Raw genomic sequence first — 25,552 nt, 5'->3', positions numbered from 1 at the left:
TTTTCTCTCCCGTCCGCAACGCAATTCTGATGATAACAGTGATACCTTCCCAACATTTCCTCTTTTCTCTGAACCAGTTCCCTACTCTGTCGAGGCTCAAGTCGGGTTCTCGTCCAAGCTAAGAACTATACTATTGAGAGGGCTCTGTCAACGTAACCCACCGACATGGGCATCACGGCCGAAACCATCGTCGGCATCGTCACGTTATTGGTCATGTGCGTCCCAACCTTGCCCTTCCTCTGGCGATTCCTGCGCAACAAGCGTCTGTCCTCGACCGGCGGACAAGCAGCACAGTACCGCCATCGCAACCGCAACCGGAGCAGCAGTCCTCTGGCTGAGCAACGACTCCAACATCCTCCATCCCTCTTCTTCACCCACATGCCATACGCATACAGTAGCAGAACACACACACCGTCAACACGATTCCAATACGCCAGCACTGAATGGGTCCACCACCACGACCAAGCCCAGCTGTCGTTGCTAGAGAGTGGAATGATGTACACTACCGTGAGCGCAAGGCTGTTTGTGTCCACCGTGGAGTGGGCCCGGTCGGTGCTAACTTGAAAGTCTATTGAACAGACCAGCGCCCGCTTCGAGGAGAACATCGTCCTTCGCTCGGGCTCTTGACCCGGTCTTGCAGAGTTGTCATTGCATGAATGCATTCACGAGTATAGAAGAGACCGCACCTCTTGCTTGGGCGACCTTAGCACGCCGGGCCGGGATCATTGACGCTGCTCCCCTTCCTTGCCTTGTCGGTCGTGAGAACGGAACCCATTGGAGAGTCACGGGTGGAACACACGGTCGATATACCGCCCCGAAAGGGAAGAGACCTCCTCGTCATGGCAAGGGCACCATCAACTGTACTTTGCTTGGTGGAACATGGTTTGGGATAATTAATGGGCTGGTCTGGTTCCTGTTTGGTCAGAACACCGTCGCCAATCTCTAGCTCTTCCGAGAGCCTCTTTAACTCCATGCGGAAACGGCTGGCGGATCCAGATCCGGGATGTGGGGTGGGGGTCCATGAAAAGTACAAAGCTCGAGCTCGACAAACCTTCTCGAGTCTATTAATCCTGCCGCATTTCACTCAAACTGCTCGACCAGTGCATGTCGTCCTCTCATTACCCATTTGTCAAACATGTCATGCCATGCGATGAGAGTTGACGTGGAAGCGACCAACACTCGTTAGCTTGCTGTTATCCTTGACTCTGACGCCATGATGGGTATGAGAGCAACCAGCACTCGTCAGTCTCCTGTTAGCCTTGACCTTGATGCCATGATGGTTTGGTAAAATGTATGTATTTTGGAGCCCTTGTCGGCGGACGTATGCCTTTGAAGAGACTTTTGAATAGAGCACTTCTTTCTTGCCTTGTGTTGTTACATTTTTATCAGGGACTGCTTTTCGCATCTGTCATTTTGGTTTGGGTTCTCACTGAATCAGCCACTTGGAGTGGTACCCGCACTCGTCTCGCATTTTGCAGGTACCAAGTAGTCTCAGACCAAAACCCCGTCCAACTCCTCCGAGAACCACTGGAAGTTCTTGTCGGATGAGCCCAGAGCAAGCACCGCAAAGACCACGTCCTCCCACCAGCCGCCGGCGAACTCTGCTTCCTGAAGCACCTCTGACCAGAGCCGAGCGACCTCTTTGGGCGGATTGTGGAACGCACCACAGCCGAAAGCGCCGAGTACGATCTTACGATGTCTGTTCTTGATGGCGGTCCGGAGGATGACACGCATTTTATCTCTCATCATTTCGCGGTCTTCGCGCCGGGCGTAGAACTCGTTTGCATCCTGGTTTGGCTGAGCCGCGTTGTTCCCGAGAGTAGGTCGAAAGACGGCCGCTGCGCTGACGACGCTGATGACAGGCAACTTCTCAGGGTCCCGGCTGTCGAGAAGCTGGTGGCCGTTGGCAAGGCTGTCTCTGATCACCAGGACGGTCGGGGAGTAGATGGCGGCTTTGTCGGGAATCGGGTAGAGGCGCAGTTTGAGAGTGAAGATCAGAGAGGTGCGGAAGCAAAGGGCTTCTTCTTGGGCCAGGGAACCGTGTTTGAACCCGCCGCCTGCGTGGATCGCATTTGCCATGTTCAGGACACAGACGGGCTTTTGAGACGGACCGCCGCCGCCGCTGCTGCTGCTGAGTTGGAGGGCCGCGTCGATCGTGTCGCTGCTGATGACTCGGATTTTCGTCTTTGGCAGTTTTGGACAGAAGCTCTGATCAAGCGGTGTCGCGGCGTCTTTTTCATAGAGGTATCCATCTGGTTTTGCATCCGGCCGGGTGTGGAGGAGACCAGGGAGGACTGAGACTGTCTCTCTGGCCACTCTGACTAGTTCGTCTCCGTCTCGGGTCTTTGGGGTCGACGGCGGACGTGTCTGAAGCTTTCCGCCCGAAGAAAAGCTCAGGACACCCTGACGGAGGCGCTCAGCCGGTTCCTTGGTGACAGACTTGTGAGGATCGTCCATTGTGGTGACCTTGCACAGGCTATTGACGTGAGTGGGTGAGTGGGTAAGTGACAAGTGGGGGGTGATGGCACGGAGACGGGGAAGTGAACATGGAAATAAACTTATTAACCTTAAATAATTTCCTAGGACGGAGCAAGTCGTAAATGCTTGGCTGTTCTTATGCGTTAACTTGCCCGAATTAACGCCTCCATCCTTCACTATTGCCAATGCTATTAACCCTGCATAATGTTCTCTGTGAAATATTTACAAATCCCAGTACAAGTACACTTTATCATTATCATAAGCATCATTTCTAGATATAAATAAAAATCAGTCGCAATTTTTTAGAAGAAACGCCTTGTCTTGCTTGTCATGCCTTTCATCAAAAGCTTCCCAATGCACTTTTTCTCTTGCCGTAGGGATACACGACCAACGCGCTCAGGTACAACCCCACGCTGATACCAATGGCAACCTGAACCATGCTGTACCCAACGGTGAAGATTGTCCCGTCGGAACCATTACTCGAATTCTGGGCACTCGCGGTGCTGTTGCCAGAAATCTCATTGGCAGAGACGACGCCCGCGACCAGTGATCCCGAGGAGGCGAGACCACCGGGAACTTGACAGTAGATGGCTGGCAGCATGGCGGTTGCTGCTTGGCCGTGGAAAAGCCGCGAGTACAAGTTGGAGATGCAGCCGATGGCGAAGGCGCCGATGGCGTTTGCGACTTGCGGGTTGCTGGAAAGCTGGGTGGAGATCCAGAAGTTGGCTTGATGGCCACAGACAGCAATGAGAGCCATGACAGGCAACTGCCGCCACAAGGCTTGGTAGATGAGTCCCACGCAACATGCGAACAGTGGAGCCCAGATAAAGCGCGTATGTATCAACTTCCAATTCATATCTGCGGCGAACCAGCGCGGGATGTCGCAGGTAGTGGAGGAGACGGCGTCACGCTTGATCAGCCCAAAGACGGTGGTGCCAATGAGTAGGCCGAATGCGAGAAAGAGAACATAAACAATCACGTAAACCATACGTACCGAACCAGAAATCAGATTTCGACTCTGTAGTTCGAGGGCAGAATTCAGCATCATGAATCCTGGGAGGATCATGGCGATGCTACTCTGCGCTATGCCCGAGAAGCAGAAGATGTACTGCCCATTGGAGTATTGGATCGACCCCAGCGCCCGGGCAATGAACGCTGCAAACACGCACGCAAAGACCTCGAACACATTGCTGAAGTGTTCGGACCGCGGGACGATCTTGACCTGCATGAACCCAATTGCGCAACCGAGAAGGAAAATAGGTCCAAAATCAATAGGGCGACTCTGGAAGGAAAAGGGTCCGACCACAACTGACGCCACACCGAACATCAAGATGCGAAATAGTTCCGAGTAGGTATCGGGTCGTCTGCGAATATTGTCGATCTCTCGAATGCCTTCCTCAGCGGTGAGTTTGTCATGAATGACACATTTGTACACGTTGAACACGTCCCTCAGGCGTGCGAAATCAAGCCCGGAGCGTTTTCGGACAATGTCGACATTGTTGGCGTGGATTGTTCGGTCGGCAAAAGTGCAGAACATGGCACCTGGGATGTGCAGAAAGTCGGCGTCGATGAGCAACGCTCGAGCAGAGGCACTGAGGTATTCTTCCATGCGATGAGTGGGAGCGCCGTATTCCATAAAGGCGCCGCATAACTTGATTAAATAGTCCCTCCGGGCGATGATATCGGCGACCTCAGTGATGAGGCCCACGTGATTGTCAAGCGTGCTTGTGCTGTACGCGCCGCTACGCCGGTTATGATGGTGTTTTCCGTGTGTGATGATGTCGACAGCCGTGGAGATCATATCGGCAGAGTTAGGGCGCATCGTCCGAGGGCGTGGGAGGGCGCCCATTCCTGCCACGCTCGGCCCTGTGGATGTAAGAGCTGCTTGCATCAAGGCCGTGGCAGTTGGGTTGCTCTGTTCAGGCTTCTCGTACCATTTGACCTTTTTGGAGGGTGTCGCTGTGCCAGAACTGGGAAGTGACGTTGTGAGTGACTGAGAGTGATGGTGACCTTTCGGATCATGCTGCGTCTGTCCTCCTGGGCGGCTGTGTGGTTGCTTTTGGTTGTTAGGCGAGCCTTGCTGCATGTGGTTGAGTTTATAAGCAAGGAGGGCCCCAAAGAGACCAGGCTTGTATTGCTCAGGTGTAGGTACGTAATCCACGTCATATACGTGTTGGTCAACTTGTCGTTCTTCATGATCGAGGCTGTGGCAATTAGCTTCGAGATGGTGCGAGGAAAGGAAATGAACGTACTTTGTCGCCCCCTGATACGTTGAATCCTGACGCAAGAAGGTATGTACTGTTTCCGTCGCAGCCTGGGTATAGACTTGCGATGGAACTTCTGCACCCTCACTGCCATCGTGCGGGTGTTCAGGCACATGATCGGCACCGGATGGTTTCTCCTGACTGGCCACAGAACCCTCCTCGAATTTGTTGTAGAAAGATGTCGAAGGCCTGAGGTTGGACAATCGAAAAGGTCGAACTTTCTCCTTCTGCTTTACCCAATTAATGACCTTCGACCAAGCAGGCTTTGGTCGCTGCTCTTGATACGCTTCGTCCGCGGCATTGTCATCTGAGGGAGGTCCTGAGGTTGGATGGCTGCCACCTTCGCCTCCAAGATCTCCCGCATTCGTGCTGCTCAAACTGTGATTGCTGTTTGCCCATGAGTTAGAAGCATTGTAGCTGTCGTTTAGTCCTGCTTCCAGCCGACTTAGGTCAGGATTGACATGCTGCCCTTTATCCAAGTTGCTATCCCCACTTGCCATAGATCGGTCGGTGTGATATCAACATGGGAGAGAATGCAGACAGAGCATCGAGGGTACCATTTGCGCGGTATATAATATTCAGAGCTCTTGCCACAGGGCTGAGGGTCGCTAGTGTAGCACCGAATCTGGCAGAAGGTCCTTTAATACTTGGTGAGGTGACTCGTCTAAGCAATAGGACAGTGGCTGTTGCCCGGATTTTAAATAGAGTCTTGAAGATCCGTCTGTGGAGCTTGACATCCATGATTGATGCGACGGCGTCTCCAGATCGAACACAGTTTGGAACATTACTGAAAGAAGCTTGGGGTTGACGTGGTCGGCGAAGGAAATTTGAGAGTCAGTAGCATCGATGGAGTTTTGATGTGGTAATAACAAACGCATTTTTGGGTCTTTTGTTTCATTTGAAAATTCTGATTCCGCCCTGTGTCGTCCCGTTTAGGGAATCCCTTACGTTTGGTGCCTTCCAAAAGCAGACAAAAAGTCCATTAAATTCTCAGCATCACATGATTTAGTTCATCCCAAAGCGTGCTGGCGTGACTGTCAAGGTCGCCAAGGCGATGTAATGACTGTCATTACTCAAGGATATATGCCCACACGAGTCAGGTAGTCTTCGGTCACCAGCACCCTGTAGGTTTCATCATATTCCTCCGTTGAGTCACAGAGGAAGAAGATATCATCTGACCCTCTTTCTCATCTCTACAGCCGTGTGCCTCTTCTAGAAAAACGATTTATCAGGCCTAGTATCAACGGCCTCCTGGGGTGCACTGTTACATCTGGCACCTCGCTCAGGGGTATTGAAGGTTCTCGGTGAAGGAATTCTGCTGCATAGTGATCACACCTTGAGACTGTTTGTCGCAAAGGACAGACATATCATATGTGGCAGAACTTGATGCACATGAGAACACTGCAGCGAACATGAGACAGCAACTATATTTGACCACCGATGATATTTGTCACATTCATATACACATCTATTCAGACTTAGGACGCAGTTTCCCAAGATGGCTGCTTATTCTTTTCTGATTTGCCCGACTTACAAGGTACATCAAACCTGGACAGATGCGTAAGGCTGGTCCTCGTTGGCCATACCCACTTTGGATTTTGATTTCCGGCTCCTTGTAGAATAGCCTCAGCGCTTCACCCAGATTAGCGCTCACTCCCAGCACTCCCAGCACATTTCAACCATAGCCCAGCCATTCATTGAGCCTACACTCAGACATGCCAAAAGAGGCCGTTCGCGGTTGAAGGACCCTTGAGGTATGGCAATTTGGCAAAGACCAAATCTATTCCGACGACATCCAGACCTGTTGGCGTCGCTAGATTGCCGCGCTAATTCCCAACTTGAAAAATCGAACGGGATTAATGACTAGGGTTCCACTTCTATAGCCCAACAAGTAAATATATTCGGCGTATCAATGTTGTGTGCGTGTGGCTGCAGCCAGACAGGCAGACAATAGGGGTAGTTTCAGAATCAGACCCTCCTCCAAACACGGTAGGTGTCCCGAAGGCTACATCCCCGCTAGCACTTGGGATCTTCTCCGCATACCACGAACTTCACTAACGAGAAAGGATCGTCATTCCAAGTCACAGTCACGAAACCGGAGCTGCAGATACAACGCCAAGTCAAGTCGACGGTGAAAAGGTTTCATCAGCATCACTCGTGCCCAGTGAAGCTGTGGACTGTGCCTAAGTGATGGACCTGGATGAAACAATGACCACATCCACTTCCTCCACACCATCTGCCCTCCAGGATACCATCGACGCCGACGAAGGGTTCGAAGACGACAGCCTCTTCCCAGAAGATACGAACAACGACAACGACCAAGACCCGGCACACTCTCTGAGCGAACGCCCTCACACTCCTGCAAACGACCACCTCAACGCAGCCGCACCGGGTGAACTGTCCCCGCCACGGTCACAGAGGCAAAGCCAAACTGAAACCTCCCAGCAACCTATCTCACAAGCGATGTCGAACGGCACGGCTACACGCAGCTCAGCGAGGGTCGCGGCGATGCAGACAAAAGCTGAAGCAGAAGGAGAAGGCCAGGGGCAGGCGGCAGCCTCCACGACAGATGAGCGAGAAGGCCGGGGCAAGCCTGGCTGGACATGGCGCAATAAGAAGGCACAGGAAGAGAGGCAGCGTGCGTGGGACAACATTGTCGATCGGGATTTCAGTCTCAAGGAGTTTGGAGATGTCATGTTACAGGGTAAGCCGCAAGTATCTGGATTGCGGTGAGGTGGTTATCATGAGGCAAGCGGGAAGGTAGGCGGCAAATGCAGGATGGGCATGGAAATATGGGTCACTTTTACTTTTTTTTTTCATCTGCATGGCGAGGGCGCAGCTGCTGGAGGAAATGATACACACAGAGGGACGGCGTTTCAAAGACTTTCACTAGTAGGCGGACAAGCATTTGCAACATGAGGCTCCCAAGACAGACAAGGCTACCATACATCTTTATCACGCCGACACTTCATGCCTGGCTGGGCTGGAATACTCGTCTTCCATACCGTATTTTTGACTTTATACCTGGCTGGTCATCTCACCGGTTTTCAACGGCGTCACAATTGAGTACAGGCCGAGGAGATGCAGGGCGACCCTTTACTCTGATGTCAAGCCTCTCCTGTGTTGAAAGCACTGTTGCAACCTTGATATACCAACTCTTAGGTTCGGTATCCCAGGGACCCCCAGATCTCGACACCTCATTTACGCACTTGTCGATTTCGACCTAGATAGTCTCGACAACGTACCCAACCACCTACGATTACGACCTCTCTGGCACTACCTCGATGGTTCTAACATTGATCTCTCAGACGGGGTCAAGGGAACGATAGGATACCATGCGACTCGACCTGTAAAGCGACATACTGCACACGACACGCGACTTACTGCACGTCCTATGCTTACACGAGGCCAGCGCACCGAGTAGCCGGTGATAAGGGCGGAGATCTAGCGACGGCGAGGAGCAAAGCATTTGCGGGATTTGGTCACGGATGGCTAGGGGTTAAGGGGTTCTATCTGCTTCGGCATGATGATGACTAGGAAAAGATACGGTCTGGCCCGCGTGCTTTAACGCGACCTTGCTTGTGACGGTTGTTCGTTTGGGGAACTCAAGAATCGTATTGAAGCGTTAATCATTCTGTTCGCAAAGGTAAGACAGTCATAGAATCATAAATAACTTTGTGCCATGAAATGAAATCGTTTCCCAGACACACGAGGAGGTTGATCGCGCGTGCGTCTGCACCTCTCTTCTCCAGTACCTCCGAGAAAGTGTCCAATGGCCGCAAATTCCTTCGACCCTCGTAAAGAAATCGTCACGACTGGCGAGAGCGCCTAAAGAAGGTAGCCACGTTCTTCATCTTCTCCTTCGACACCACTTGCCTGGGGAATTTGAAAGCCTTCCTGAGAAGGCTGTCCTCGGGATATTCAGGGGCGTCAAACCATTGATCTTCGGGAATGGCGGCGGCAATAGTATCAAACCAATGACCGTTTAACTCACCAGACGCCCAGGCCAGCTCTTGAGGAGAACATCTCTTGCCTCGAACGCTCTCTGGCATGTCACTGTCGTAGACCGGTCCAGTGAGGGCTTTTCGGTTAGCGCCCCTTTCCAACAGGACCCGGACAAGCTCAAAATGACCATTGGCTGCGGCCATATGCAAAGGCGTCCAGCCCCTGGAATCTCGGAGTTCAAGGGCAGCACGCGAGCCGAATTCCCTTTCGTATGCGTGGAACAGGACGGGGAAATTGTCACTGATTCCGTACTCCACCACGAAATGCAGTGGCATCCAGTCAAGGTAAGCATGGGGTGTGAAAGCATTCACGCCGTAGTCCAGCAGCAGTTGCAAGTCAGCTGGGTCGGCGAAGATTGCGGCACGGTGCATCACGCTCCATCCATGGTTGTCTACATGGTCTTCGTGTAATGTGTGAAAATTTTCACCGGTGGCGCGTAACATGCTGATGAACTCGGCCGCTGGAGGGTGCTGGAATCCCTCTTCCATGTCCCACGGCCACAGATAGTATAGAGGAGTCCAATCAAGAGCCGTGAAATGATCGAGAGAAGCCCCGTAAGACAACAGCGTCCTGCATATCTCCAATCGTCGATGCTGGAGTGCCCAGCATAGCGGAGATGTCTCCTTTAAGCCGAAAGTTCTGTTCACGAGGGCCCCCTGAGCAAGCAGCAGCTTAACAGCCTCGTGGTGACCATGTTCGATTGCGAGATTCAGAGCTGTGACCCCATCCGTTGTGGTGGCGTAAAATGGAGAGACCTGTTCTAGAACAAGGAGTTGCTGCATTCGAACAACATCGCCCGCCTTAGAAGCTAGCAAAAGCTCTTGCTCTGGTGAGACTCGGTGAAATTCCGGAAGGCGATCTTGGCCAGGTGAAGCCTTCAGCCAGTGTTGCCAGACGAGACGACGCATGACAATTGCCACATACAGAAGTATCTGAGGCAAATTATGCATACTGGCATAGTGTGCGGGTGTACCCTGAAGAGTCGACATTGAATCGAAATTCCGCGATAGATTGCTGTTCGGCCCGAAAACACGACTTATCTCTCGGAAGACCCAGCCTCCAAAAGACATGCAACATCGTGCAGCAAAAGCAGTAAGAGTGCCCGCCTCCTTTGTCGCAGCCCATTCCTCTGCGTTGCTGGTGGTTATTTCCATTCCTTGTGGCACTTGGGCTGCTTCATCATGGGATAAGTGATCGTGGTCTCGGTCGTCCGCTGCCCGTTGGGCAAGCCTGCATAGCGCTATAAGCTCCTCCCGTATTGACCCCAAAAGTCTCTTACCTTTGTAGACCCAAAATTAGCCCAGCCAGCAACATATCTTGTTGCGTTTCAGCCACCACTCTTTCGTGCACATCTCTGTCTCCTGTCAGCCAACGCAAGTGGCTTATCTTGGAGCGCTTCGTGGGTGTCTTGGGCAGCGATTCTAACGCCAGGGCGATCGCCTTAGGGAGGTCTGGAACTAGCTGTCTTTGCTCTTCTGGGAGCTTGCTGTGGAGGAGTGACAGTGCGTCATACATAGTTTGCAGGTTTTGGACACGCGTTGCAGCTCGATCGAGGTCAGTGGGAACGCGGTTCCATCCGCGGCAGAACCGGATTATCCTGGGACCACTTCCCAGTAAAGGAGCAACTGCAAATGCGAGGCCTAAAGCCTCCATCTTGGCAGATAGGAAGCTTTCAAGGCTGGTGAATGCTCAAAGAGTCGATGTAATTTAGAGGTGGACCAAAGTCAAGCCAGGTCAACTGCCCACGGGTGCCTTCCGCTTTAAAACACATCGTAGTGAGGCTGTAGATTTCATTGCCTACATCCGTTGACCGTTGGTGGCATCTAGGTGCGGTATGACCGGAGTCTCGACAATGAGGCTGTAGCATTGAGGTGGTGTCATCCCTGCTGTTCCCAACCAATCCAAGATGTTCAGGCACTGCAGGTCGACCGCCTCAGAGAGACAACACCACTGCAAACATAGCCCACACACACCAGGCCCAAGCGTGACCTTGTGAGTGCAGAGCGCACGAATGAGCCTGGCAGATATCTTGCGTGCATGAACCAGCATTCATGGCAAGGCGTCGACGTCAAGGAGGGTTCGGGCGATATAACACGGCCACGTTGAGGCGCAGGCCACACTTTATGGATTGGCATTGAAACGACTCCAATGATATTCGAAGGGCAAAGGACAAGTAATCTTCATACAGGGTGTCAGCGATGAAAATCAAACCAGTGGCTGTTTGCTAAGTGAAATGGAGGTCTGTGTGAAGTGAAGAAAGTCCTCGCCCGAGTTCATCGGTAAAACCACACCGCAACAATCCGTGATGTAGAAAGAGTCGCCTTCCACAGCACGTCTCATTAGCCAGTCTTGAAGACGACCAAAGAAAAGGTTCCTAGTCCGGGCAAAGACCAGGAAAGCAAATGGGATGCGCACAAGAGAAGCACTGAGGGCATGATGACATGTGGTCGTACAGCCCACCGTAGTATCTTGTGTCACGTGTCAGCATTGCTTTGCGGCGGATCACTGGGCCTCCAAATGTAATTATATGGCGCCATGGCTTTGACGATCCGCACATAGGGCTTCGAAGCTGAGATTATCCATTCGGTTATTTTATAAAAGAATGTTGATCCAATCTTTGGTGCGATGTAACCGCTTTCGGAATGTGCCTCTTATTCTGTGGAGCCTCAGGGTACTCCATACACTTGACTCTTCGTCGTCTGAGGCTCGGGCGCCATTCAGTCAAATTTTCCTCAGAATGCGACAGTGGACTCACATTATCTCTGCATATCCCGAGACCGCGCTAGTGGTTCTAGGAAGATCGACCCAGCCACAGCCCCTTAAAATGCTATGCCCTAGCATGATATGAGTGGGCCGGAATCAAGTAATCAGTGAGCAATTGACGAGAAAGCGCATTTTTCTCAAGGCAACCGACCTTGGTGAACAGAAGATAGAATCGGAAGCTCTCTGGAATCGAGAGAGAAAGAAAGAATAAAGCAACACAAAGAGTGTACGAGGTATGATGTGAAGCGACACGTCGACCTTGGAAGGTCGCCAGGCCCTCCTCTTATGCATGCCCGGTTGACGCAGCGCCAACGCGCCGTCTACACCTGGAGCCACATCGGGTCCTCCTAACGCCTGTGATAATACAATGATCCGCGGGCCCCGCACCAACCACCGGGAATTTTGAAGAGCGGAATTGCGTTACAGCTTTACACTAGACTGTTTGGGCCTCGTCAGCAATGCTCCGTATCCTATTAACTGTGGTTGAACCGCTCGACGAGGGAAAGTATCCCCAACCCGTCTCACGACTTTTAGGTTCAGCCCCTACCTACTCTGTATGTGGGCTACCTTCTAAGTCCCGCGGAAGTTCTGGAAAGCATGAAGCTATCCGACGGTCCGGTCATCACAAAAGTCTTTTTGGAATTCAGGCGTTGTTGGCCCAAACCCACCATAACGCCAACAGCCTGCAAAGACTTGAAGAGGCTTGAGAGTATGAGCTCGAAACAACACCCCATGGACACCTGACAGACTTCTGCCTGACAGATTCTTTTCCCGCACAATTCGACTGCTCCTGTCCGCATTGGCTGGTCAAGGGCTAACCAAACCCCATCTCTTTCGAGCCTATCACTATATTTACTAGGCGAAAACCTGAGACCAAAACCACCCGCATCCTTCGAAGTCGTAGCAACCATCGCTATGAAAAGTTTGTTTCCTGGTTTCATGCGCCCTCCTTTCAATTTTGTCGAGTTGCAGAGGCAATGGCGCGATCCTCCAGGAGCCCGTTCACCAGGGCGATGTGGCTCATCGATGTGTCGATCCACAAGTGACGAAACTGCTTCTCATCCGAGTCATCTTTCTTCCACAATCTGTTCGCTTCTCCTAGGCGGCCTTGACCTTTGCACTAGCTTCGTTTTCCCCCCCACAAAGATTTTACCCCCTTCGCCATTTCAGCAGCTTTGACTTAAAAATATAGTGAATTCGCCACTGGCGCAGGCTTCCAACACCTTGTATTACCTTCCTCGACAGGCGCTTACAACAGAAACTCCTCACTGCACCGTGAGTATTTCACCTCTGAAGTTGGCCATTCGCTTTCCAGCGGGCGCTCTCAACCCACAAGGTGAGAATATGCACATCTCTTTACGCGGGCTATATCTAACTGCGCTCAGTGGCTGGAGAGCGTGTCGAGCATTTCGACGACCTGTTGGTCTTACCGACCATACGAATACGCTTTGGCTTCCGCCGTGACCCCAAAAACTTCTTGAACGCGTCTCGTGGGCTTCAACATCGACTGCAGCAATATACAGCCACCCCAGAAGATCCAGGTTTCTCACCCACACTTCCAGAGACCCTCGATTTAGAACTTTATCACTGAATTGAAGACCCTGAGCAACAGAATCGGACAGAAACAGGCCCGGGTGATCTGGCCTTTGCTCCCAGCGCACAGAGCACGAGTTCTTTTGACAGTCGAGGAGCAACGAATCTGATGATGGCAACAGGGGCGCAAGGGGAAACTTCAAAACCGACCGCGGCCGACCTTGGAGCGAAAGAGACCCAAGAAGTCCAAAAACCGCCGCACCCAATCAGTGCTGGACCCGCGAAGCACGGGAAATAGTCAAGCAAGGGCTCGAGCACAAGCACAAGAGTTGCTCTTGTCATCAACGCGGCTGGAAATAAGTAAGAGTTGGTGCCACTGAGAACACTCAACCCAGCATGGGCACTGACTTGCCAATCCGAAGCTTACTGCTCCATCCGGCACCATTCATCGCCTTTCCAAAACCACTCGATGAAACCCGCAAAGGCTGCCGACCGCGAGTTTCCTCCACCGGTTATTGTATCTTTTAGTGTCCATCTTTCTTTTTGAGCATCAGAATTCCAAGCGAGAGCCTCACCAAAAGCACCGTAATGTCAGGTCATATGCAACCATATTCACCACCCAAGGCTGCTTGTTGTATCGTGGATCGGGTCGAACTTGGTGACGCTCGTGTCGACAGAAAATGCAGAGAGGCGAAGTCCAGCAGGTCGGTCGGTCGTCGGAGGGGAGGGTGTCGTGGTCGTTACACTATTACATAAGGCAGATTCATTCTGGAGCCGTGGGTACGCTGGGGCACTGTGCGGATTGGGGGAGGAGAAAATGTATGTGCGAGGATATAAGGGGGAGGGGAAGAATGGGAACGAGGGAACAAAACTTAGCATTCGATTGTCCGTTCCTTGTTGCCCAGCGACCCTTAAACACCATTGAGGTACTCTGGCAGCCAATGAGGTTTGCAAAGGCAAGCTGTGCATCTTAAGTCACGTGGATATTAACCCCAGAAAATACAATTTCGGATATTTGATAATCCGCTCCTCTACCACTCTCTCTCCAACAGACACACAGAGGTAACACAGTCTGAAATGGGGTTCGACTTTGAACAATCATTTCAGCATTGTAAATCCAGGACAGAGGAGTACCGAAATCTCATGCACTTGGGGACCTCTTGCATATTATTAACGAAGCTTGCTGTTTGTGATGATAGGTTGCAGAAAAGAGAAGAGAAGTAGAAAATGTAAAACCTAGCAATATCTCAGGATCGCCGATGTTGAAATGTATTGCGAATGCGACCGTTGTCGCACACATCAGAAGTCCGATCCGAGCCTGATCTGATCCGATGTGCATGGCAGCACGAGCACGGGACACTCGGAAATATAGAGTCAGGCTGGCCACTCGGGTATTTTTGTGCAATCACAATGACTTTCTTCTGATTCGACAGGGTATCATAGCCTCTGGTGTCCTGTATAGGTAAAAGAACCTCGCTGCTCCGTCTAGCACCCATGAATCCCATTGAGCAAAACCAGTTCCCATTAGATAATCGCCACCGGTCCAAAATTTCCCACAAACGTTCCTCGTACAGCCCGAACCTTTTTCACTTCTTGCCCGCCGCCGGTGCCAGGCCCGGTACATTCGAGTACCTCTCGTCTCTCTCCGTCTTGAAGAGCACCTGGCACCAAAACTCCTTGGCGTCGGCGTCCCACCACGTCCAGTACCTGCCTTCTCTCCTGTCCACCTCCCGACTCTGTAGCTTGAACCCACACGTTTCGTACGGCTCGGCCGCCACCAGGAGGTACTGGTAGTCCCTGTCCGGGTCCTCGACTTTTTGTTCGAACGCGCTCATGAACCGCACGCGCGGCTGCACGTTGGGCGTGATCTCCGGGTACAGGAGCTGGAACAGCAGGCCCACCTGCCGGGTGAGGGGATCCCTGATCTTTGTGATTTTGTAACCCGGGCGGCCGATCTTGACCATGTTCTTGCGCACCTGCACGCCCATCATCCCCGCGCCCGCCAGGTTGCCGTCCTTCTGCATCTCCTTCTGCTCCCGCGCCGCGCGTCGCGCGAGGTTGGTCTGGTGTTTCCGCCCCTGCGTGTGGGCGAGGTAGGAGCCATCGTTCTGGTGCACCGTGAGACACAGTCTGCATTCGAAGGAGCCGACGTGGTTCTTGAAGAAGTAGGGATCTTTGTCCAGGTCGATGGTCTCGAGGGCGAGCTTTCGCAGCCGTTCACGCCGGTCGGCGTTTGTCGCCGAGTGCGAGGCTACACCACCACCCCCGAACTTGGAGCCCGCTCGATTTTGGTAGTCCATGTCTGAATTATCGTGGTGGAGACTGAGGGGTCGGACAAATGTGGTTGATCAGCCGGCGAAAGCTCTGCGCCAAAGAGCCGTCGCAAATGAATGTCGCTGCGTTTCGTCGACTGATGGGGCGATTCGATGGCGGTGATATCGCAGAGACGATAACCAAAGTTGTGGAAGCACACGATGGAAAATCGGCTGGGAGGTGTTGTGCGAAAATGTATAGTCGAGAGCAATCTAATGGAAGGGTCAAAAGATGAGCGAGAGCATGGTGTGAAGTTGCGGAGTTTTGGTGGCAGGCTAAGAATTTAATTTCTCAGCCTCGTCTGCCTCCGCACATCTGCCACAAGGCTGAGCCATTAACTACCCTCCCACGCCCCACGCTACGACTTCACTCCCACATACTGCCCATACGTGTAGATGTGTTTAGAAGCTCTCCCGGCCTGAAAGGTGAAGTCATCTGATTGTAACAATGTCAGAGTCGTTCTATACATCCCCCCCAGCAGGAACAGCGCCTCCTGGCGCGCCAATTTCGCCGCCACCTCCGACATCACCAACCAGCGCAGTTGGTGCACCACCTCCGCCTCCGCCAAAACCGATATCTCATCTCTCTCAAAGTGCCGACCCCAGCCGGTCTGGGACGCCAATTCTTTCCTCTGCCCCAGCAGTACCCAGCAAAGTAGACTCTCCCCGCCCACCTCCACCACTCCCAGCAGAGCAGCACGCGACAAGCTCTCCCGTGCCTGGGCTTCGGCCGATTCCACCCCAAGATCCCTACCAACCCATCCCTCCACCGTCCATTTCCGAACGATGGCTTCCATCGAACGTCTCTAACAAGCCTCTCAATGAACTCCAACCGCTGCTCAGTAACCCCTCCTTGGTCGCCAGCCTAGCCTCGCAGCACCCCTCTTACGCCTCCTCGCTGATTCCTCTCGAAAGAGCCATCCAACAAAACGTTCAGCTCGCTCAGCAAGTTGCTCAACTTGAGAGTCAAATTCGTTCCCTGCGCGATGACACTGCTCAACTGCTTCTAAACCATACGAGCCTGCACACGCAGTGGCGCAGGAAGCAGACTGAGATGGACGATGCCTTGGCGCCTTGGGGCCCGAGACAGATGTATCAGCGGCTAGCCTCGAGTATAAACGAGCAAGAAGCGCTCTTGAAAGCTATGCAAGAGAGTTTCCTTGAGGGTGGAACTGATTCCGATGCTTATTATGGTGGCCCCAACAACGGCAAAGCAAGCGAGAAGGAAGTTAGTGAGTGGGTGAGGAGGATAAGAGAAGGTGCAACGGTGTTGGAAAAGAGAAGAGAGATGCGAGCACGTTGGGATGAAGGAAGAGTGGGCGGCTGGAGGTGACGACCACTTCTGATTCCTTAATGATACCTGAAGACTCCTTCTACCGAATACTCCTGCCTGGATTTCCATTCACCACCTCACTTGGCGACAACGTATTGGGGCCGAGTTGCCTACAGCCCAAACGCCAAACCAAGGCACACCACTGCCCCAACGATGCTCGATCCTAGTGCCAGTCTCGCGTCCCCGGTGTATGCACCGTTCCCTTCTCCATCTTCGGCCTTTCTATCGTATACAGTGCGCGAGGCCGAGGCGGCATAGCTGGATTCAACCGCAGCATGACTCGACATTGACAAAGCCAGCCTTGATTGCTCCCACGCGCTGGTTTGCAACAGCCCATCCCTCTCTTCGCTTGCCCACTTGGACTTTTCCGACGCCGCCTTTGACAATCTTCTAGCCGAGTCTGATTCTGATGAAGCCGCCCGAGAGACTGAGGCGATGAGTTCCTTGTAACTCTGGATAGATGCTATCCAGTTCTCAACACTTTGTCTTTCTGGATCAATTGTTGCATCCCGCAGAGCATAGGCGATCATGGTGGGCGGAGGCGTAATCGTTGCATAGTAATTGGTGACGCTGGCAGGGAGTTGGGCGAACCACTGCGGCACAGACCCGCTAGTGAATTCATTGGCTAGCGACTCGGCAGCATTGGCATCGTTGAGCATGGCGTCCTTGACTTCAGCTGGCACTGCAGCCTGGATCTCGTCGCTAATCCTTGCGTCTTCTCGAGCCTCGAGATGATTTTTATCAACAGCATTTGAGCGGATCTCGCCACGCTCTACCAGCTCAGCGTTAACGGAAGAATCGGTCTCGTCCGAAGATCGCAGATTGAGCTCGGGATCAAAGGGTGAACCGCCACCATCCTGGCGAGACTGCAGTGAGGTTTCCTCAGACAGGCAATCTTCAAAGTTGATCGTGCACCGTGCGCTAAGGATACACTCCCCAGAATTTGCATCCGCAGCGCAGGCAAAGAAGCCGAATGGGTCTTCGCAAGTGTCACCCATGACGGTGAAGCACCCTTTGTCCGTATTTGTTGCCCTCTTCCGGAGCTCAGCGGGCAGGTTTGGAAATGCTAGGATGTTTTGCATGGGAAGAGGGCTTCGAATCTGGCTGCTGGACTCTGGAACCCCGAGAATCACTTTCACGCCGTTGTCGACAGGCTGGCTCCTCTGTTCGGAAAGCAATGCTGCGGAGCCACAGGCCACAATGGCAGAGAGAAGAACAACTTTGGACGGCATCTTGACAGCAGGGTTGACGAGCAGCTCGTTGTTTGGAAGATGTAGGACTGGAGTGGTGCGAAAGGAACGAACAGAGGATAGAATGAATGGATATAGCTGCTAAGAGTTGAGGCAACGAGCCTAGCTCAACAGTCGATGCTTGCAAAGTGAATGATGCTGGAATGGAAGTGATGTGAAGAAGAGGAAGAGAGAGACCGCAGAGACAATTCACATGCTTAAAAGAGAGCGGGAGAGAGCGGACCAGATGGGAGGCACCTTCCTGTCGATTGCATTCCTTCCACTCCTCGAATGTTGGGACGTCATGACGGGCAACGGCAGCCATGAAAGATCAACCACGAAGATCGAACCGCGTATGAAGGCACAGAGGCCGAGAAGTCGAGTAGCACGTTGAGATGTGTTGACAGAACTGCTAAAAGATATGTTACGTAGTAGCACGCCTCATTAAATCACCTTACATGCGCTTTCACCGAGATTGAGTGGCGATGTCATTATTATCCTTCTCGGTCATTCGGTCGAATCGGTCACTCGCTCTACAAGGCTGTCAGTCTCCGCGAGTCTCTCCCGACTTGCACGTCCATCCGCACGCGACGACCGACGACCGAACAGCGAAGGCGCACTCAATCAATAACGAAAGATCAGCACCTGATCCAAGGGATATGTGTAAGACGTTCATGTTTCTACCATATATAAGGTGCAGTCTCTTCACTTCGACCTGCATTACTCAGTGACATAATTTTGTCGCTGACCTTTACGCGCCTTCTGATTGGCTGAAAAGGTGTATTTTGGCCTTCGGTGCAACCTTCAGGAGTATTACCACACACCGCATCACTTCAGATCCTCACAAGCATATAAGACAGAGAGAACAGCAATAGGCATTTTTTTCAGACTGCATCAGAGACTTGTTCCAGAGATTTTGTCCAGTTTGACCGTCTTGACCAAGAGCCGAACCTTTGTTGTCACGTCGCTCGAAACAGCTTGAAGAAAAAGAGGGTCCAGATTAACAGCACCTCACAACAACATGGGTAGGGAGAAGTGGTGCCATGGGATGATCCCAAATACAAACCCATCAAGCCAGGAAAGAGAAACACTCCCTACAGCACCAGATCTGGAGGCGAACCAGCCGCTTCTTTTGTCGCGGACGTCAACTCTCCAAGAAACTTCACAAACTTCACGCAGACAGTCAGTATCCGACTTCCCGTCAGACAAAAGATCACAGCAACGTCGGAGATGTTTTTGGCTGGATTGGGATTGTCGTGTCAACGCGCGAGTTGTATCTGATGCCATCCTGGGACTTTCAGATGGACTCACGGTTCCATTTGCTCTCACTGCTGGTTTGACAGCCCTGGGGGATACCAGAGTAGTTATCCTAGGTGGGCTCGCAGAGCTGATAGCTGGAGCAATATCAATGGGACTTGGGGGATATGTTGGTGCTAAAAGTGAAATGTATGCCCAAGTACATGAATCCGCTGCACCGATATGACCAACGCTGACCTGAGACAGTGAATCATTCAACGCCACAGATCGCAACTGTAACGAACTTATCCTGCACGAACCGCAGGCCGCAAGGGATTTTATCCAGGAGTATTTCGGACAATTTGGACTGTCGGCAGAAGAGACGAAACGAGTGGCAGATCACATGGAAGCATCAACTCCGGTTCTCAAAGACTTTCTCATGCGCAATCAATTTCAAGCCTCGAAGCCAGACACGGGTCGACCGTATCTATCGGCACTCACACTGGGCATCAGTTACTTCACCGGCGGCTTCATTCCCCTGATACCATATTTCATCGTTGCTCGTGAGAATGTTCTGGCCGGATTGTGGTGGAGCATTGGACTTATGGCAGTCGTGCTACTGATATTTGGATATGTCAAGACGGGAGTCGTTCGGGGATGGACTGGCAAGGAAAATTACCAGGCTTGCACCGGAGGAGCGCTCCAAATGCTGGTTGTGGGTGTTATTGCCGCTGGCGCTGCAGTGTGTTTGGTGCGACTGATCAGTGGCAATTGAGCAGTTAACCTAGAACGGGCACAACGGATTGCACGGTTCTAGGAGTTTTCCCATACTGCGTAAACATGGTCCCGTCTGGCTATTCGTCGAGATGCAAAAGTCAGATTGACCCCATGAACGAGTGGCCCGTGCATAGAGAGTGGTGGTCGAATGATGCGAATGCTACTGGGGCTCGGTCGGTATCCGCGGACTGACTCGATCGATAGGCACGGCAGAGGCTATGGATTAAACCTGGGAAGGGTTAACAGGTCAACAGGGTCAATGTGAACAGAGTGGACCTTGTATGATAGAGTTTTTTTCCCTCGTTAACGGGCGAGTTGGACCGTTGGGTTATCTGGGAGTCTGGGCGTCTGGAAGTCTGTGTGCCTGGGTATACTTGGTACCCACGAGTTGTGTACCGAGTCGCTAGTACCAACAAGGAGTTGGCTTCCAGCGGCCTCGTAATCGGCCCTCGGCAAGAAAAGACTACTTTGGTGTCAGGAACAATCACCTGCAATGACACCTTGGGATGAGGTGAGGAAATGGTGTGGGTGATGTCGGTGGCGGAAGCGTCGCAGTCAGAAAAAGTTGCTGAACGAAGGGCGAAGGAGAGCGAGAATTCGGATCCTGTGATCCACTCATCCACTCATTCACTCAATTCGTTCCTTCCGAGTCTCTTTCCATCGCTGCCACTCGCCCACTTTTTCTTTTCCTTCCTTGCATATTCCTTTTTTCCCTTGCCTTCACAGGTCCATTCTCGCTATTCCTTTTCTCACCCATTCTCCTTCGCCCAACTAACTTTTTCGCTATCCTCGAACCGAGCTTTCAAGGCTGTATCCCCATTCGCTGTAACAAACATCATTGACTTGGGAATGCGAGAGCTCGGACCTTACATGCGGGCAATCACACAATCGGCCAAGACACTCAATTCACACGCTCTCACTGATCCGGAAACCAATCCTGGCCAGAAAACATACCTCCGTTGACTGATGCAACTCGAATCCCAACCGTAACTCCAGTCAATCCTCCTGCGGTCGCGATTCCTTTACTGCTAGCCATCCGTCCATCGGACTGTCATGCTCACAGCTGCAAGCCCTGGTCTGCCAGAAAACGCATCCATCTGTCCGTGACAAGGGATACGCTGCTGGAATATTAGATACTGGACATGGGTGACATGTTGGGAATACGAAGTGCATGGCTATCTACTTGACCCATCTTACCGGAAGAGGTTGCGACTATTGATTTCCAAGATGCAAGACTACGGCACTCGCGTAAGTCCTCGCTTTTCTGCTCGTACACCCCCAGCCTCCTCTTTTCATATCGACCCTGCTCATATGTGGATTGCTCGCGCTGCCCTCTATCTCACTGCCTCGTTCAATGCAATGGCATCAATGGTTTGACTCATTCACTGGTCCATCAAATCGGCGTCTTTTTGAACTTTTCGTCTATTCATGCCCTTACCCCCGGCAGTCCGACTCGTAAGTCCCTGCGTCTCAACCTTGATGGTTCTGAGCATCCTTGCATGAGAATATGCTTTTTGCCATTCCCGCCTCACTGTGCTCAGCGGTTGCCCTTGAGATACCAGACCACTTGTTGTTCTAAGAGTTGCTCAACGACTGTGTACTTGGTGGCCAAAGTGAAAGTTTTTCGGTCCAGGCAATGCGGGACAGCATCGCGAATCATGCTCTGGATAGTGGTCCCGCTCCAGAATTGTCTGCGCCGTCTGGCGCATCCCGTCGTGAACTTTCTGAGAAACAGCACAGACTCGTTTTCACCGTTGTGACGCTTTTGATCAGGACCACCATTGTGATAAGCGTCTTGGAGGTTTGAACAATATCAAGGTCCGCAGCAACTATCCGATAATGACAGACTGTCAATGCCCGTGTTACACAGATCCCTCTCCACAGACCGTTGATCCCAACAACCACGGGATGGGTCAACAATCGGGCAGACAGCACTCGATCGCATTCAATCTTGATTTTTTGTTCCCCTTCCTTCTTGCCCTTTGGTCCTCCACAGTCCCTGTGCCCCGCTCAAAAGATGGTGGGTGGTCGACTGTGAACAGTTCGGCCCTGCCTAGTATAGTCCGGAGGTCTAGCCAAAGTAGGCTATCGGCATTCGCAAAAACCATGATATATCCTACGCGCAGTTGAATTACAAGAAATCCAGGATCGCATATACTTTAGCGTCTGTAACCAAAGAGGAAGCAATCCAGGCTTTTGAGCGACTGGACGAGAGGACAACGGGAACAACGGACAGCATGCAGGTCGAAGAAGCCATTCAACCTAGGAGGTTCAACACATGGCAGCCTGGGTGCCTGGCCAGCATCTTAGCCTAATGGGGAACTTTTCAATCGAGCAGGCGATATTGTTCCTGTACCACCCAGTGCCACCTGTGTATGCACGGCTGACGTCTTTGGGATCATGTCTGCACTGATATGCGCGAACCTGTCATACTGGGAACTACTGGCAGCACGCAAATTTTTTTTGTGGGACACCCAGAGTTCTCGTCTCCCTTGCAGGCGAATGCATCTTTTTGCGCATCCAGTGGCATCCCCTGCAAAGAGCTGGCAGCAGTTGACCTCAGGCACCCAGGGAAATGGTGACACGTCTGCTCTGAGGTCTGTCATATCCTCGTGGCACGGCGATACAGCAGACAACATTAGGATTCAGTCGCCATGGCCCGGACACCAACCTTGTTTGCCTGAATCGCTAGCACGCCCATTATCCGTCCCCGCTTACACGTGGGCAATTCCAAGCGAGGGAAAACGAACCGGCACGGTGGGAAGAGGGTGTGTTGGGAGATTTCCTCTCCCCGTGCCTGAAGCCTACCTCTGTTTTGCTTAGCTTTACCGGCCCCTCCTGCGGAATTTTTCGGCGACCCTTTCTGACAGCTCCCAATCGCCGCCCTTTGGTACCTGACAAGGGTCGACTGGGTCTGGAATGGGTATCAAGGCTCCGTACCGGAGCGGGTCTTCTAACCAGCATTTGCCAAGTTGGGGGCGCTTTGTGGCTTGCATTAGACCAGGTACCACCCACCCTCAGGGTTTGCGCTCGGCCTCCCATTTGACAGCGATATTCAGGAACCAGCAAAAATCCAACAATCCCATCCACTTCACCGCCAGGGGGACAACCCTTGACCCCGGCCATCACTGTTTCAAAGCACATCCGGCCTAGGCTGGTTATGCTTTTGCACTCCCCTTCTTACCTTGTTCTGAAAAATACCAGGATCTTGACAGTCTCCCTAGGGGCTCCATCGTGGTCTTGTCCGTGGCGGCCGGCACCAACGCACCTGCGAAAATCTCTGAACGATGGAGGAAGGGGTCCCATGTCCTGTGGGGGCTTGGAGGGCTCGAAGGCGCTCAAGGCCAACTCACATCAAGCCTCCTCGAGGTTTGTTGTTGATGTGAACGTGGAGGTTGAGATCATCTACTTAAACCGCGTCCTCCCCCTCTGTTGTGTGATTTCCTGTTTCTGCCAACATCGTGTCAATCCTTACAACGTCTCCTTCTGTGACAGCCTCGAGCAGGTCTCCAATCAGCATCATTCCTTAGCTGAAAAGACCTTTTGTCGACAAGAACACCCTTCAAGGACCACTCCTTTTCCGTCCAAACACCACAGTTCCAGTGATTCACCTGTTCCAGGGTTCCATACCATCAACATGCAATTCAAGAACTTCGTTGCTGGCGCAGCCGTGCTGCTTGCCTCTGCCCCTGCCGTCCTGGCCCTGGGAACCGCCACCGTCGTCAACAACTGCGGCTATCCCGTCTATTATGCATCGGTCGGAGGCAGCTCCAACCCGAGCATGCAACAGCTCCAGGGAAGCTATAGCGAAGGCTACGGTCAGGAAGGTGTTGGCGTTTCTATCAAGCTTGCACCCAATGCCACCACCTCCGGACCCATCTCTCAGTTCGAGTTCACCTGGGCCAATGGCAAGATCTCGTACGATCTCTCCAACATCAACGGCTACCCCTTCTCTGCGGGTGGCATGCAGATTGTTCCTTCGATGCAGAACGACCCAAGCAACCCAACCTGTGTTGTCGTCGACTGCCCTGCCGGCGAGGCTGTGTGCACCGCGGCCTACAATGCTCCCGATGACACTCGCACCATGGTGTGCAACGAGGAGGCCAATCTCGTCCTGACCATTTGCCCCGGTGGATCGAGCAAGCGAAGCGTCGCTGTCAACGAAGGCCAAATCCATTACCGCGTCCATGCTCGTCACTTGCCCAAGATGGCATAGATGACCGCGGCCCAGCAACTTCGGACCAGGAACAGTCACCAGCATTAGATGTCATTTAAGTTTTCCAATACTGTTTGCGCAGCTAGCTCTGCCGCCTCTCTACCGCCTTACGCTGCCTGCATATACACTCCTTTACGGTATCTTCCATGAGTCGACACATGGATATATCAATGCCCCTGCAGGTTTAGTACCCGATCTCGACGATCATGAACCATCTTTCTACACTTTTCAGTCCCGGCGACAGGTCTCCCGTGGAATATTGGAAAACAACATCAGGACAACAATGCGTGGCTACACAGCAACAAATTAACAGAAATCTCACGAAACATGCAGCGAATCAAGTCATGACATGACTGATGATCAGCAGCGGCGGCGATGGTGGACAATGATTGCTGGCGTTACAAAACTTTCTTCTCGGATCTTTTTAGGGCAATAGTCTTTTTTTCTGACTTGCTCGCGGTATTATCGACATGACTTGAGGTTCCTTGATCTGGCATATACCTCTATAACAAAAACAGGGGATGTCATGGTCGGACTCAGCGCATGTGCAGATGGTGGGTGGAAAAAATTCTATTGTTATAGAACGTGGATAAATCCCCACGGAGACTCGAGGGATGCCGCTCTCTACGAGATTTACAACGGGTGTTATTACGTGAATGTTGATAGACTTCGCTTCTTGGATACCATACACATAGGGACACTTTGAAAAGAAAATTGAAAACAAAAACCGTCGATATTGTACACGGACAATCTTTGATTGCGCATCTCGAATTTTGTTTTGGTGGCTGTTGCTGTTGTTGCTGTTGTTACCGTTGGGCTGGGTCCAAGCAACGGCACGGCGGTTGGTGGTGGTTGGTGGTTGTGATTGTGGTGATGAGGTTGATTGATGATTGACAAAGATGACGACGACGATGCGCTCGGTGGCGTTGGTGGCGCTCACTAAGAGTTACGGGTGATAGGCTTTGACAGCCCCCTTGTTAGTCGCAAGCCACATGCATTGTTGGAACTGGTACTCCGTACCGGGTACGGGTACACCATACTGGTAAAGAACACGGTACGAGTACTTCAGTTAAGGTACTCGTAAACAACTCCATTGAAGAAGCGAAGAGCATCTCGCCGTGCAGAGCAAAGGGATCGGGACTACGAGTACGAGGAGAGTACGTGTAGTGGTGTACCCCCAACCAGTAATCCAGTCCTCTAGTACTCGGTACCTGCATAGGGCATGTAGAAAAGTCCCTTTCCCCTGCATTGTCAATTACGGTATTTCGCATGGGAGGGGGGGCGAGGGCCCAAGGGCGCTACGGGGGGTGTTGGCCCAACCCGGATCACCGTTGACTTTCCTCGCTTGACGGCCGTCCCAGCCAGTCCAAGCTTTTCGGCTACCGAGGAGCTTTGGAAGCTCCCAT

The 25,552-nt window shown here is 52.2% G+C and overlaps 10 protein-coding genes across 10 annotated transcripts; 5 read left to right on the top strand and 5 right to left on the bottom strand.

Annotated features, from left to right (window-relative positions):
• Window positions 1-165: 165 nt before the first annotated feature.
• Window positions 166-564, top strand: AYO21_01993 (hypothetical protein; the record flags this gene model as incomplete). Its single annotated transcript, XM_022651974.1, has 1 exon — window positions 166-564. The coding sequence occupies one exon, from the start codon at window positions 166-168 to the stop codon at window positions 562-564; it is 399 nt and encodes a 132-aa protein (XP_022515718.1).
• Window positions 565-1,491: 927 nt separating this feature from the next.
• On the bottom strand, window positions 1,492-2,457 carry AYO21_01992 (hypothetical protein; the record flags this gene model as incomplete). Its single annotated transcript, XM_022651973.1, has 1 exon — window positions 1,492-2,457. One exon carries the CDS (start codon window positions 2,455-2,457, stop codon window positions 1,492-1,494), a length of 966 nt encoding a protein of 321 aa, XP_022515717.1.
• A 361-nt stretch (window positions 2,458-2,818) lies between these two features.
• Window positions 2,819-5,242, bottom strand: AYO21_01991 (hypothetical protein; the record flags this gene model as incomplete). Its single annotated transcript, XM_022651972.1, has 1 exon — window positions 2,819-5,242. One exon carries the CDS (start codon window positions 5,240-5,242, stop codon window positions 2,819-2,821), a length of 2,424 nt encoding a protein of 807 aa, XP_022515716.1.
• A 1,708-nt stretch (window positions 5,243-6,950) lies between these two features.
• AYO21_01990 (hypothetical protein) lies at window positions 6,951-7,475 on the top strand (the record flags this gene model as incomplete). Its single annotated transcript, XM_022651971.1, has 1 exon — window positions 6,951-7,475. One exon carries the CDS (start codon window positions 6,951-6,953, stop codon window positions 7,473-7,475), a length of 525 nt encoding a protein of 174 aa, XP_022515715.1.
• Window positions 7,476-8,551: 1,076 nt separating this feature from the next.
• AYO21_01989 (hypothetical protein) lies at window positions 8,552-10,400 on the bottom strand (the record flags this gene model as incomplete). Its single annotated transcript, XM_022651970.1, has 2 exons — window positions 8,552-9,977; window positions 10,027-10,400. 2 exons carry the CDS (start codon window positions 10,398-10,400, stop codon window positions 8,552-8,554), a joined length of 1,800 nt encoding a protein of 599 aa, XP_022515714.1.
• Window positions 10,401-14,629: 4,229 nt separating this feature from the next.
• On the bottom strand, window positions 14,630-15,343 carry AYO21_01988 (hypothetical protein; the record flags this gene model as incomplete). The annotated part of the gene is made up of 1 exon (XM_022651969.1): window positions 14,630-15,343. The coding sequence occupies one exon, from the start codon at window positions 15,341-15,343 to the stop codon at window positions 14,630-14,632; it is 714 nt and encodes a 237-aa protein (XP_022515713.1).
• A 460-nt stretch (window positions 15,344-15,803) lies between these two features.
• Window positions 15,804-16,688, top strand: AYO21_01987 (hypothetical protein; the record flags this gene model as incomplete). Its single annotated transcript, XM_022651968.1, has 1 exon — window positions 15,804-16,688. The coding sequence occupies one exon, from the start codon at window positions 15,804-15,806 to the stop codon at window positions 16,686-16,688; it is 885 nt and encodes a 294-aa protein (XP_022515712.1).
• Window positions 16,689-16,798: 110 nt separating this feature from the next.
• On the bottom strand, window positions 16,799-17,920 carry AYO21_01986 (hypothetical protein; the record flags this gene model as incomplete). Its single annotated transcript, XM_022651967.1, has 1 exon — window positions 16,799-17,920. The coding sequence occupies one exon, from the start codon at window positions 17,918-17,920 to the stop codon at window positions 16,799-16,801; it is 1,122 nt and encodes a 373-aa protein (XP_022515711.1).
• A 1,018-nt stretch (window positions 17,921-18,938) lies between these two features.
• Window positions 18,939-19,928, top strand: AYO21_01985 (hypothetical protein; the record flags this gene model as incomplete). Its single annotated transcript, XM_022651966.1, has 2 exons — window positions 18,939-19,363; window positions 19,421-19,928. The coding sequence occupies 2 exons, from the start codon at window positions 18,939-18,941 to the stop codon at window positions 19,926-19,928; spliced, it is 933 nt and encodes a 310-aa protein (XP_022515710.1).
• A 3,639-nt stretch (window positions 19,929-23,567) lies between these two features.
• On the top strand, window positions 23,568-24,146 carry AYO21_01984 (hypothetical protein; the record flags this gene model as incomplete). The annotated part of the gene is made up of 1 exon (XM_022651965.1): window positions 23,568-24,146. One exon carries the CDS (start codon window positions 23,568-23,570, stop codon window positions 24,144-24,146), a length of 579 nt encoding a protein of 192 aa, XP_022515709.1.
• Window positions 24,147-25,552: the final 1,406 nt, after the last annotated feature.

The sequence above is a fragment of the Fonsecaea monophora genome (assembly GCF_001642475.1).
Source record: "Fonsecaea monophora strain CBS 269.37 chromosome Unknown Scaff8, whole genome shotgun sequence".
Classification (NCBI taxonomy): Eukaryota; Fungi; Ascomycota; class Eurotiomycetes; order Chaetothyriales; family Herpotrichiellaceae; genus Fonsecaea; species Fonsecaea monophora.
The sequence above is the reverse complement of the archived record's forward strand: the minus strand, read 5'-3'. Positions and strand labels throughout refer to the sequence as shown.